General features: G+C 35.0%; 1 protein-coding gene across 2 annotated transcripts; it reads left to right on the forward strand.

Moving 5' to 3' along the window:
- Positions 1–518: 518 nt before the first annotated feature.
- On the forward strand, positions 519–9,310 carry LOC116106956 (lon protease homolog 1, mitochondrial). 2 transcript variants are annotated; one of them, XR_004124375.1, is made up of 21 exons: positions 519–974; positions 1,543–1,608; positions 1,742–1,924; positions 2,038–2,103; positions 2,247–2,288; positions 2,377–2,499; positions 3,001–3,099; positions 3,322–3,387; positions 3,471–3,557; positions 3,695–3,734; positions 3,830–4,001; positions 4,481–4,605; positions 4,827–4,957; positions 5,056–5,160; positions 5,303–5,416; positions 5,743–5,910; positions 6,006–6,107; positions 6,245–6,487; positions 6,887–7,405; positions 7,854–8,091; positions 8,611–9,310. XR_004124375.1 is itself a non-coding variant. In XM_031393267.1 (20 exons), the coding sequence occupies exons 1-20, from the start codon at positions 654–656 to the stop codon at positions 8,037–8,039; spliced, it is 2,958 nt and encodes a 985-aa protein (XP_031249127.1). In that variant the 5' UTR covers positions 519–653; the 3' UTR covers positions 8,040–8,287. The 2 variants fall into 2 exon arrangements, 1 of the variants encoding a protein (XP_031249127.1); XM_031393267.1 differs by lacking the exon at positions 8,611–9,310 and having other exon boundaries at positions 7,854–8,287.
- Positions 9,311–12,231: the final 2,921 nt, after the last annotated feature.

Genomic DNA, 12,231 nt, shown 5'->3' on the forward strand with positions numbered 1-12,231 from the left:
TTTTACTCAATACTTGAATCGTCGAGAATTAATTAAAGGCTTTATGTGCCACAAAGACGTAAAACCGATACTTGGGAACTTTTCAAGCAAATGTCTATTCACCCGATATTTTGGATGGAATAAAGAAACCCTACTATTTTTTTTTTAGAGATTTCTGGATCAATGAAAGGAAATTTTCAAATTTTAAAAAATTGGATTTGGAAACAAAAAGACTAATAACTGTTTGATTATACAAACGAAACACCAAAAAAAAATTTTTTTTTATTTATTTAAACTTTAAAGATTAAAATTTGTAGGAAAAAAATCATTAAAAAAATTAATTAATTCTAAGAGAGGTTCAAATGAGATGGTGATTCTAGAACAAGTAGATTTCTTGCTTCCAAAGGCGATAAATATTAAATATTAAATTAATACACAAAACCTTATTTAATACAAAACAAAATAGGGTTTATGTAAGGACAAAAACGTCAATTCACTTAATATCCTCAAACCAGACACAGCAAGGGTTTATGCAGGGCTTTTACTGCAACACTCTCCTCTCTCAAACCTCTCCTCCTCCTCTCTTCAATGCAACTTCTCCCAATCTCAATCGGGACCTCAAAATTTCTAAATCTTTTCAATTTCACCCCTCCAAGAGTCTCCCCAATTCGCCAATGCTGAAACTCCTCTCCTCCACCGCCGCGTCATGCCCGCAGGCCCACGCCTTCGCCACCGTTCCGGCTCTCAGAACCAAGCCTTCATCTTCCTCGCCTCTGTTCGACGCGCTGAGTCAACTCACCCGGTTGACGGCTCGGAGGAGCCGCACGGTGACTTACAGGAGATTTTTCTGCTCCGATTCTTCTGGAGACAGCGGTGAAGATGGGTCCCTGGCCGAGGTTGAGCTGAAGGATGCTAAAGCCGACTCCGAAGAGTCCGACCCGAAGAGTTCTTCAGCTATTGTGTCTACGAGCCCTCGGCCCGAGGATTATTTAACGGTAGGTTGAATAAAGTTTTTGTTTTTGTTTGTGTCTATTTGGTTGGTTGGTGAGAGAGGAAAGGGAAATAAAGGAATTGAGGGAGAATGAAGCATTTTTTTCTACAATTAATATAATGCAAGAGCGTTAGTAGCAATTTCGAATGTTTTCCAATGTTAAAAACAATTTTTCAATTGAATAAGAGCGTTTAAGATGAAATATTAGTGTTTTTCTGTTTTATTTTATAATTAGTTTGGTTGGTGAGAAAGTAAAGGAAATTAGAAATTTGGAATAGAATGAATAAGCTGTTTAATTGCAATCTCAAATTGAATGTTAAAACAATTTTCTTTAGCTGAAGAAGAGCACTTAAGGATTAAATTTTTTTTTTTTAATATGAAACTATTGAAAGTACAAATGCTAGTTTATAAATTTTAAAGCTTTTATGATTGTTTTTTTTTTTTTTTTTTTAATATGAAACTATTGAAAGTACAAATGCTAGTTTATAAATTTTAAAGCTTTTATGATTGAGTGGATGGGTTTATGGTTACCGTTTACTATTTATCTTATTACTTGATTTTGTGTATGGCAGGTTTTGGCATTACCATTGCCTCATAGACCTCTTTTTCCTGGTTTCTACATGCCAATTTATGTCAAGGTATTGTAGCTTCTGTCTTGTTATACAGCATGCAACATCGTTATATGTCGACATTTTTGGTTCATTTCATGCAGCAAGATTTTAAGGAATTTAGTTGAGGTTTCTGTTACCAAAGTTTTAAATTTTGTTTCAGGATCCAAAATTGTTAGCAGCTTTACAGGAAAACCGAAAACGTCAAGCCCCTTATGCTGGGGCATTCCTTCTGAAAGATGAGCCGGGCATTGATTCTTCAGGTTCTGAAACTGAAAAAAGTGTATATGATCTTAAAGGAAAAGAGTTGTTTAATCGCCTTCATGAAGTTGGTACACTTGCTCAGGTATCAAGTTCTGTGAGCTTAATGTCCTCAAATGTCAGTACATGCGAGATTTAACATTAAAGAATTGTGTGTTTATGATTGAACAATAAAGAATCTGTGGTATAACGTTACAGATTACAAGCATCCAAGGAGACCAGGTTGTCCTTATTGGCCACAGGCGACTGCGAATGACGGAGTTGGTGAGTAGGCAGGATATTGAAGTATTAGAATTTGCTTCCTGTTGTCTTAGAGTTTGAGGCTTTATGAAGTATCCTTTCTGTTTACTTATCTGTTACCTTTTGATGGAGAAGTTTCTTAACTGAAAATGATGTCTTCTATGTAGGTTAGTGAGGACCCCCTGACTGTCAAAGTTGATCATATCAAGGTATCCTCTCTATGCTCAATTTTGATTGATTCCAGTTCATAGGGTTCCATATATGCAAAAGATGTTCTATTGACTTTAAACATTGCAGGATAAACCATATGACAAGGATGATGATGTTATAAAGGCAACATCATTTGAGGTTATATCTACTCTAAGAGATGTTTTGAAGACAAGTTCCCTTTGGAGAGATCATGTTCAAACATATACTCAGGTTTGAATGTGTTTTTGAATAATTGCCTATACACTTTCTTTAAGATGCTCTTGCTTTTCATCATCAGTTTGGTCTAGAACTTATGAAAAGCTTTTCGTCATCTGAATTTGTTCCTGGTGCATTTTGCAATTTGCACTAACTTATGCCAATAAATTGGGATAGAACCTAAATCTCTTTTTCTCTGGCATTGATAATGCCAATCATCTTCGTCATCATTATGGCAACATCTTACTTTTAATACTTCCAAACTTTTCTCTCGTTGCCATCTTTCTAATAGTGCTACTGCCTCTGATTACAACATTGCCACTTCAGTTTCTCTCTTTTTGATTCATAGAATGCTTGAAATGAGTTAATGATATTTGCATGCCAATTCTATTTAGATAAAGCGTTTTACACACGTGCTTCTGTGTGTTGGATATTTTTTATAACTGCAACCTGATTGAATGAATTGGTTCATTGTTTGGTCATTGTAGTTACATCTTTTCTCTCTCATTTCCGCAGCATATTGGTGATTTTAGCTTTCCAAGGCTAGCAGATTTTGGAGCTGCAATATCTGGTGGAAACAAATTGCAATGTCAGCAAGTACTTGAAGAGCTAGATGTATGTCGCATATCATAATTGGTGATCTTGAATTCCCAGCTTTATTCTGGAAAATTTTCATTTGAGCACCTTTTTATTTTTTTAACAATATGATTTAGAACCTTTTGCTATCTACATCTATGGAATCTGCACTTTAAAGCCTCTTTAGACTTTTGTATTACATCCTTCTTTTTCTTCTTTACTTTTTATTTTTAGTCACTTTTATTCTGTGGTTGAACTCAGGTGTATAAACGCTTGAAACTGACACTGGAGTTGGTGAAGAAAGAAATGGAAATCAGAAAAATTCAGGTACATCATGCTATTGTTTATGGTTATTTGTTGTTTTTTGATTCTCATTCATTAGGTCTTTGCTTTCATCGGGTCATGTGTAGGAATCGATTGCAAAAGCAATTGAGGAAAAGATCAGTGGTGAGCAGCGCCGGTACTTGTTGAATGAGCAACTTAAGGCCATAAAGAAGGTATTAGCTTCAGTTATCTATTTGTATGTATTTACTATACTGTATCTCTAGAAACTATGATAGACTGTTACAAATATGTTCAGATTGAGCTGGGTTTTATATTGACTTCTATATTTTGATTCTTGCCCCTGTTGCAGGAGCTTGGATTAGAGACAGATGACAAAACAGCCCTTTCCTGTTAGTTTCATTCAAACAATCTTTCTGGTCTAGTTTAAAGTCTTATAGAAAAATCAATGCGACTGTTTTTACACTTTTCTGATCCATTATTGCAGCAAAGTTCAGGGAAAGGATTGAACAATACAAGGACAAATGTCCACCTCATATTCTGCAAGTTATAGAAGAGGAGCTTACAAAACTGCAGCTGTTAGAGGCCAGTTCTAGTGAATTCAATGTAACTCGCAACTATTTGGATTGGTTGACTGCACTACCTTGGGGAAGCTACAGGTTTTTTTTGCTCTTTCATTTGGTCAAGAATTTTTTTTTTTTTTTTTTTTTTTTTTTAAATGTTGTTGGCATGCTTGTATTTTATCCTAATAATGATGAGAGATGTGATGTTGACCTCAGGTAATTTTTCAAGATGAATATTATTCAATAACCCTGTCATTGTAGCACTAATAGTTTTGCTTTGATACTTTGAAAATTTACTTTTCCATGGTCTCTTTAATTTAATTAAGTTGATAGAATAATTGGGAGAAAAGAAAAATTATTGCATGGTGATGGTGGTTTGGCCATTATGGTGCCAGTAGTACGATGCTAAATCTGATGTTTGTGTTGGGATATTTATGATGGATTTTCGGTCTTCATTTTTTTATGATGGATTTATAGACTTCATATATTTATGATTGATTTTTGGTCTTATATGAAGAAAGTTCTGTCATGCTGGTTTTAGATTTTTCATTTTTTTTCCCCAATTCTATATGCAGTGATGAGAATTTTGATGTCCTCCGGGCACAACAAATTCTTGATGAAGACCATTATGGATTGACTGATGTGAAGGAAAGGATATTAGAATTTATTGCTGTTGGAAAACTCAGGGGAACCTCCCAAGGTTGGTATAGTTTCTTTTTAGTTGTTAATGTGTATGAAAAATCTAGTAGCATAATAAAATGTTTTAGTATTTGTCTTTTACTTCTTATCATTCTATTGCAACAATCTGTGATGCCATATCTTTTGAGCATTAGAGAACTGACTTCATGCCGACCATGAAGAATGGAAGCAATTCCACTTAGAAGCTATTACAAGCTCTTAATTTTCTTAAACTAATTGCAGGAAAAATCATCTGTCTCTCTGGCCCTCCTGGAGTGGGCAAAACTAGCATTGGTCGTTCAATTGCTCGTGCTTTAAACCGTAAATTCTTTAGGTTTTCAGTTGGAGGTTTAGCTGATGTTGCTGAAATCAAGGTAATTAAAGTCTTCTTATACTGGGAATAAAATTGTATGCAGCTATATGGTGATATAAGTTATAGAAATTTTATTATTGACTCCCAATCCTTCTTCAGGGGCATCGTCGAACCTATATTGGTGCTATGCCAGGAAAGATGGTGCAGTGCCTAAAAAATGTAGGGACAGCTAATCCTCTTGTTCTGATTGATGAAATAGACAAGGTACCAAGGCTGTAAGATTGAGTTTTCTTCTGTTATATGGTCCAGAATGATATGTTTGTGCATTGTGATTATAATTATTTTCTGTTATGGAAAATGTTTATTTACTGCGATCACAATAATAACATATTGAATTTTGTGGCAGTTGGGAAGGGGACATGCTGGTGATCCGGCAAGCGCATTGTTGGAGCTCCTTGATCCAGAACAAAATGCTAATTTTCTGGACCACTATCTTGATGTTCCAATTGACCTATCAAAGGTTAGTAATAGCAGGGATTTCAATTGACGGTACCTTTCAACATATATATTGTTTCAATAGAGTAGAATATCAAGGAAATAGATTGAGAACTTGTAGTTAATTTTGGACATGTGCCTTTTTGTTTTTCTCATCTGTTGAAATCTTTTCTGGCAGTTGGCATGTTAGACTCATACTATACCCATATATACTCTTACACGTTTTACACAAGTTTTCTGTAATTACATCTTGTGTTTTTAACATTGAATTAGCACATCACACGTTGGGCTGGAAGTTGGGCATTGGATTTTTATGGATTTGTACCTTAATTCTTCAAATTTTCATTGTAGGTTCTGTTTGTTTGCACAGCAAATGTTGTGGAGAATATACCCAACCCTCTCTTGGACAGAATGGAAGTAATTGCTATTGCTGGGTATATCACTGATGAGAAAATGCACATTGCCAGGGACTATTTGGAGAAGACTACGCGTGAAGCATGTGGTATCAAGCCTGAACAGGTCTCATCCTCTCTCTTATAAAAATGGAGATAATATGTGCGATATATTTTTCAAGGACTGAAGATATTGAACCCTTACAAACTAATTTGATCCAGGTTGAGGTGACTGATGCAGCGCTTCTTGGCCTGATTGAAAATTACTGCCGAGAAGCAGGGGTTCGTAATCTTCAAAAGCAAATAGAAAAGATTTACCGCAAGGTATGGGATTATTAATTTTTGTGTTATATGTATTTGTATTTGCAAATAGCTTTACTTTGCTGTTCCACCATTTTTTCCCCTTCCTTTGTATTTTAGTTCAAATTCATGAAGCACTAGAATGTATGGTTGTGTGGCAGATTGCTTTGAAACTTGTGAGGCAAGGAGCATTAAGTGAATCTGCTGTTGCTGGAGAGGTTGTGGAGACCGATAATGCAAAGGCAGAAAATGTTGATGAATCAAGTCAAAAAATAGCTGGAAGTGACATGAAGGTTGAAGCAGAAACAGTGGAGACTAGCAGTCACAATCAAACTGCTGAAACCGCTGTCGAGGCTGTGACAATACAGACGGATGACCAATCTCAGAGTGATGTTGATTTAAAGGTATCTTGAAAATTATTAATTTCTGCAACCATGGTTATGGTTTACAATTTTTATGTCGAGAAAAGTGCTACTTTTTTTTTTTTGAAATTGTTTTTGTTAAGGTTAATATATGAATTTATAAAATTTTCTGGCCTCCTAACTGGACTAAAATAACTTCAAACTTATTATCTATTTTGGCAACAAATAAATTCTCACTCTAGAAACCTCCATAAAGACAAAGAAGTGTCTATTTCCAAGGATGTCCATTGCAGTTAATTTAGTATTTTGATATCTAGATAAAAATCTGACTTAATCTGTTTAAAAGAATGAAATCTAAGATACTTGGTAAGTCTTTCTTTTCAAAGCCTTCTAAGGTAAGAGCTTCATCCTGTATATTCATACTTCTAATCTTCTGTACAGGATATAACAGAACGGGAGAAAGTACAGGATAATGAAGCTGCCAAAGCAGTTGAGAAAGTATTGGTTGACGAATCAAACTTAGCCGACTATGTTGGCAAACCTGTTTTCCATGCTGAGCGCATCTATGATCAAACTCCAGTTGGAGTTGTGATGGGTCTTGCTTGGACTGCAATGGGTGGCTCCACCTTGTACATAGAGACCACTCAGGTTGAGCAAGGAGATGGAAAAGGGGCTTTGCATGTTACTGGTCAACTTGGAGATGTTATGAAAGAAAGTGCACAAATCGCTCACACGGTAGCGAGATCAATCTTACTTGAGAAAGAACCAAATAGCCCTTTCTTCGCCAATTCCAAACTTCATCTCCACGTTCCCGCAGGGGCCACTCCCAAGGATGGGCCTAGTGCAGGTTGCACCATGATCACATCTATGTTGTCCCTTGCCATGAAGAAGATTGTCAGGAAGGATCTAGCAATGACTGGGGAAGTAACACTAACTGGGAAAATCCTTCCAATTGGTGGGGTATGTCGAACAAACTTTAATTTATTTCTTGAATTTTTTTATGCTTGACATTACTTGATACTAGACTGAATCAATTAGTCAAACGAAATCTTTTTTATTTTTGAAGAATACATATGCATATTCCCTATGATGTTTCTAAACTTTGAAGCAAAGGGGAAGCTTGTTAGTTTTATTTCTAATTATTTCTTAGATGAGTGATGTGTGTGCCATGCCTTTTTATTATGGAGTCTCTCGTCTGCTTTTGTGCCCCTTCAAGATTTTTCCATATTTGGAAGTCGGAAATGTTTTACAACTAGAATTTATGTTGTGGCCCTTGCAACACTTCTTTTAATTACATTTGCAATGCATTGTTGTTCCAAAGTAATGTACTTCCTGCCACAATTTGAGGCATGGTTCACTTACAATCGGTTTTTTTTTTTTTTTTCTTTTCTTTTTGTAAAATAACCAGGTTAAGGAGAAAACAATAGCAGCAAGGAGGAGCGATGTGAAGACTATCATATTCCCTTCAGCCAACAGGAGGGATTTTGATGAGCTTACCCCAAATGTGAAGGAAGGCTTAGATGTTCACTTTGTGGCTGACTACAGCCAGATATTCAATGTGGCTTTCAGTGATGAACAAAATAAAGAAAAGTAAACCCTTCTTCCCCACAAATTCTTGATGAAAACTCTGTTTTCTGGGTCTTCAGGTGAGTGATGCCTTTTGAACCATGCCAGGAACCAAACCCAGTTTTGTATTATGACAATTAGATTTGATATCATAAAGTATACCCAAGAGTTTGTTCATCATTATAAGGATGCTAGAGATTCACAATGAATCATTTTTTATCATGTAAAATTGAGAACATCCATTTTTAGTAACAGCAACATTAATTCTTTAAGGCATAAGTTTCCATTTCTTGGTAAGATTGTAAGTTTCGGTCGAATTATTGTCATATCATTCATCGCCATTTATTGACTTAATCGTACTTGTTGTATTACACATTGTCTTGGTTCGATTCAAAGTGGCCGAAACTTGATGACCTAAACTCACTTTCAAGAATGGAGGAGTTTTATCAAATCTTTCTTGATCCCAATTGATTTCCTCTTTTGCTTTGTGTTTTAAGTTCAGTTTGCTTTTAATCTAGTCGACAAAATGAAAGATTACATTATCTCTAAAGAAAGTCTTATATAATGCACAATTGATTATTAAGTCATTTGTTCTACAGGAGTAGAGTTATCCTTTTTCTTTTGACTTGAGATAACCAGTAGTGGAATTATTCTATTCAAGAGAAAAGAAGCAAGCCCAGGAAACTGTGAAATGGAGCAACCAATGCCACGACAAAATCTACATGCGCAGAAGTTCTAAGTTTACTTATAATAATACATGATTGTGAAATAAAATGTTGATATACTGATGACAAGTGTCAGCAATGATCATAAATTGGATATGATATAAAGTGGGAAAGACAGAAAAGTCTATGAAGCAGAGAGTGACAGGTAACAGAGGCACTATCCAAATGATTCCTTGTATCAGAGAAACCAACAATGAAGATGGTGGTCCTCTCTATGGATTGGACGCTTAAATAGTGGGTTGGTGTCGTCCTCCATTGTTGACAACATCAGTACTACTCTACTCTACTCTACTCTACAGGTCTACCACTACTCTTATTGCTCCACATTTCCACCATTTTATTGCTTCTTTCAGAACCCCTCTCAGGGCCAAAAACACTTCCATGAAATGAGTGTCTGTACCAATTATGGTGCGTAGCTTGCATATACATACTGTGATAATGTGTGCTGGAGATGGAACTTTATCTTTAATGTTCAGTTCTTTGAACGTAGAATCTTTTAGTTAGGGATGAGCATCTATCTAATCACTATGTGTTTCTTGCCTATTTGTATATACTTTGTGATGGACGTTTGTCCTAGCTATCACGATATAGTGTGCATATTCTGTGCATCTCTTTTACATTTAACCATAACCATGCAAAAGCCAGCATGTGAAGTCTCTTTCTTTCCTTTTTTTTTTTTTTTTAACCAGGGTGTTCGTACCAATTTGTACGCACCTCAACTAATTATCCGAGTTTATTGAATACCCTACAAACCTAAATGACCAGGTAAATGATAATATTATTGTAATAAGTGATTCCAGTGTTTGAATCTAAAACCTCCAGGTTTGGTTCTTATTGTTTGGGATAAATTATAAAAAGGGTATGTAAATAAATTAAACTTTGATATCATACCAGTGAAATCAATCCAAAAAGCTTTAGATTTTTCTACCAAGAACAGGGTCATTTCATTATTGATACTTATAATAAGTTTAGGATTCTAAAGAGTGTGATGGTGATTGTTTTCTTTTTTAATTTCTAGTCTATCAGCATGCCATATTATTAATTAATATTATTGGATTGTGTTTTGACCAGTAATAGTATACATAATAATTATGACTGATCAAGATATAATTAACTTCATAGTTAATTCACCCATCATTTTCTGACTAAAGGAGTATATAAATGGTCAAGTTCTAGTTATCAAATCAATCCAAATTCTTTTTTTTTTCCTTTTTAAGTTATATTTGTCTCACCGTGGTGAGACGTGTGTGTATATATATATATATATATATATATATATGTGATTGAATTTTCTTCTCTTAAAAGTTTTTTTTTGAGTTAGCTTTTGAGCTTAAAAACACCAAAACAATTAAAAAAATTCATAATAAATCTAAAATAAAGAAAATTATATTATAAAGTGAAGTGAGCAAACCAATATACGATATTTAATTTATAGATCATTTTACACATTCAATAATTCATACGTTTTGAAATTTTCAACTTTCACGTATAATTTTAACCACTTTGAACACAGAAAATTGTGGATATAAACTAAGTTACAAGTGTGTGATGAAACATCAAGTAAGATTGGATCTTATTAGATTTAGTGCATGAACCTTCAAGATGAGAAAGAGATCAAGTGTGCAAAAAAAAAAAACAAAAAGAAAAAAGAAAAAGGGTTCAAGCCCCACCAAGATTTCATCTTAGGTGAGCATCAACTGTTTTCATACATATATTATATTTTTTTAATAGGCTATAAAACCCATGTGATCTTTTTCTATAGTAGAAGATCTAAACTACCATAATATCCCTTTGATGATATAATTAAAGCTCATTAAATTCTCCCTAAAGTTTGTTTGATTAACATTTTACCCCCTTAAGATATCTAAAATAATAATAATGTACTTTCTATCTCTCAACAAAAGGTAGTCATCCCCATAGCTCAACTCTCAACGAGAACACCGATGTTAAAACTCAAACACAAGAGAGAGCCTAACCCAAAAGATCGATCTGATGGGTGAGAAAGTCTTTAAACTTAAGTACTATACTTGATGGGTTATGATGTGAGATCCTAATAGAACCCTTAATGAAATACTAAGAATAAAGAGTAAAATGTTATTTCAGATACTGAAAGAAAATAGTATCAAACTCTATAATTAGTCCAAACATGAATCATGAGGACCAAATGGATAAGAAAGTGAGAGGAAGAAGGAGAATTGAAGTGAGATCATTAACTTTAATTGGAAGGAGCATGCATGTATATATGGTCATACTTCCACCAAGAAAAGGATAATCAAAAGCAAGAAAAAAAATGGTTAATTATTTAATCCAATTTGATGATAAATATTCCTTTCACAAGTCATCACCATACTCATAAAGCTAGAAAGATTTTGTGACCAATATTAGTTATAATTAGTTGAAAGAAGTTGAAGTTTGTTGATGCTGGATTTTGACACCAACTACTCGCACGTGAGAAATGCTAAATAGGCTTAGAAGTCACTCGTAATTATGGAAATACTTAGTTTAGTAAAAGGTGAAGAACAATATTTAAAGTGGTTCGGATGCTCAAAGGCGAATCCTACGTCCACTGATATTGTATTAATGAGAGTAAAGTCAGGTCGAGTTCAACGAACTGAGTTATAGCTTAGAGAATACAAGAGAGAGAGAGAGAGAGAGATAATGAGAGAGAGTATGCTATTCCAGAGTGAAATTAGCCCCTCCTGCAAATGAGAGAAAAGTCCTCTATTTATAGTGGAATAAATCAAGGTAATGATTACTAAATCTACAAGTGTGGTGGATACCGTGCAAATCATTATCTACATCTCATCGCTCACATGCCCGAGTGATATCCTCGACTTGTGCAGGGATTGGACATATAGACGATTTCCAACCTTCCGCTGACTTGACATTCACCCACTGCACTGACAGTGGCATGCCACTCACGTCATCATGCGACATGGCCGCCACTGAATGGTCGCGTAACATTCTTGAGTTCTGACCACCCTATGCTGACAAGACTCCGCGTCGGCCCTACTTTTTCAAGCATAACAAAGTTAACCAAAGAACAAAAAACCAGTTTTCCAAATCCAATATTCCAACCCTGTTAAAGCCATATTTCACTATCCAATATTTTGATGATGGAATCACATCACATGCATCACTAAAATATAGTCAAAAAGTTTTGGGTTTCTCTTTCTCTTTCTTCTCATATATATTCTTCTGGGTTTGGCCTTGGGTCCCTCTCCTCTTGTGTTTTCCTTTTCTTTATGTTTCTTCCTATGAAATGACACCAAAGTGAGAAGTACTGATGCAAGCAATAAAAATGGAGATTGCTTTAACCTTCTCTCTATCAAAATATAGTAGGCGCCTGACTTCTGCATTATCCACAATTATATTGGAGCCTTTTTTAGCAGCCACCAACCCAGTACCAGTAGTACCCATGCACTAACTTTAACTCTTCAAACCCTATAGCCAAGTACCTTCTCCCAACTTGCTTTGCAGATTCGTGTTCCAAAC

This window comes from Pistacia vera, unplaced genomic scaffold, assembly GCF_008641045.1.
Source record: "Pistacia vera cultivar Batoury unplaced genomic scaffold, PisVer_v2 Contig525, whole genome shotgun sequence".
NCBI lineage: Eukaryota > Viridiplantae > Streptophyta > Magnoliopsida > Sapindales > Anacardiaceae > Pistacia > Pistacia vera.

Coding starts and splice junctions, on each gene's coding strand:
- LOC116106956 (XM_031393267.1), top strand. CDS start 654: ATGCTGAAACTCCTCTCCTCCACCGCCGCGTCATGCCCGCAGGCCCAC. Junction 3,100..3,321: donor AAGTACTTGAAGAGCTAGAT/GTATGTCGCATA, acceptor GGTTGAACTCAG/GTGTATAAACGCTTGAAACT. Junction 5,417..5,742: donor TTCCAATTGACCTATCAAAG/GTTAGTAATAGC, acceptor TTTTCATTGTAG/GTTCTGTTTGTTTGCACAGC.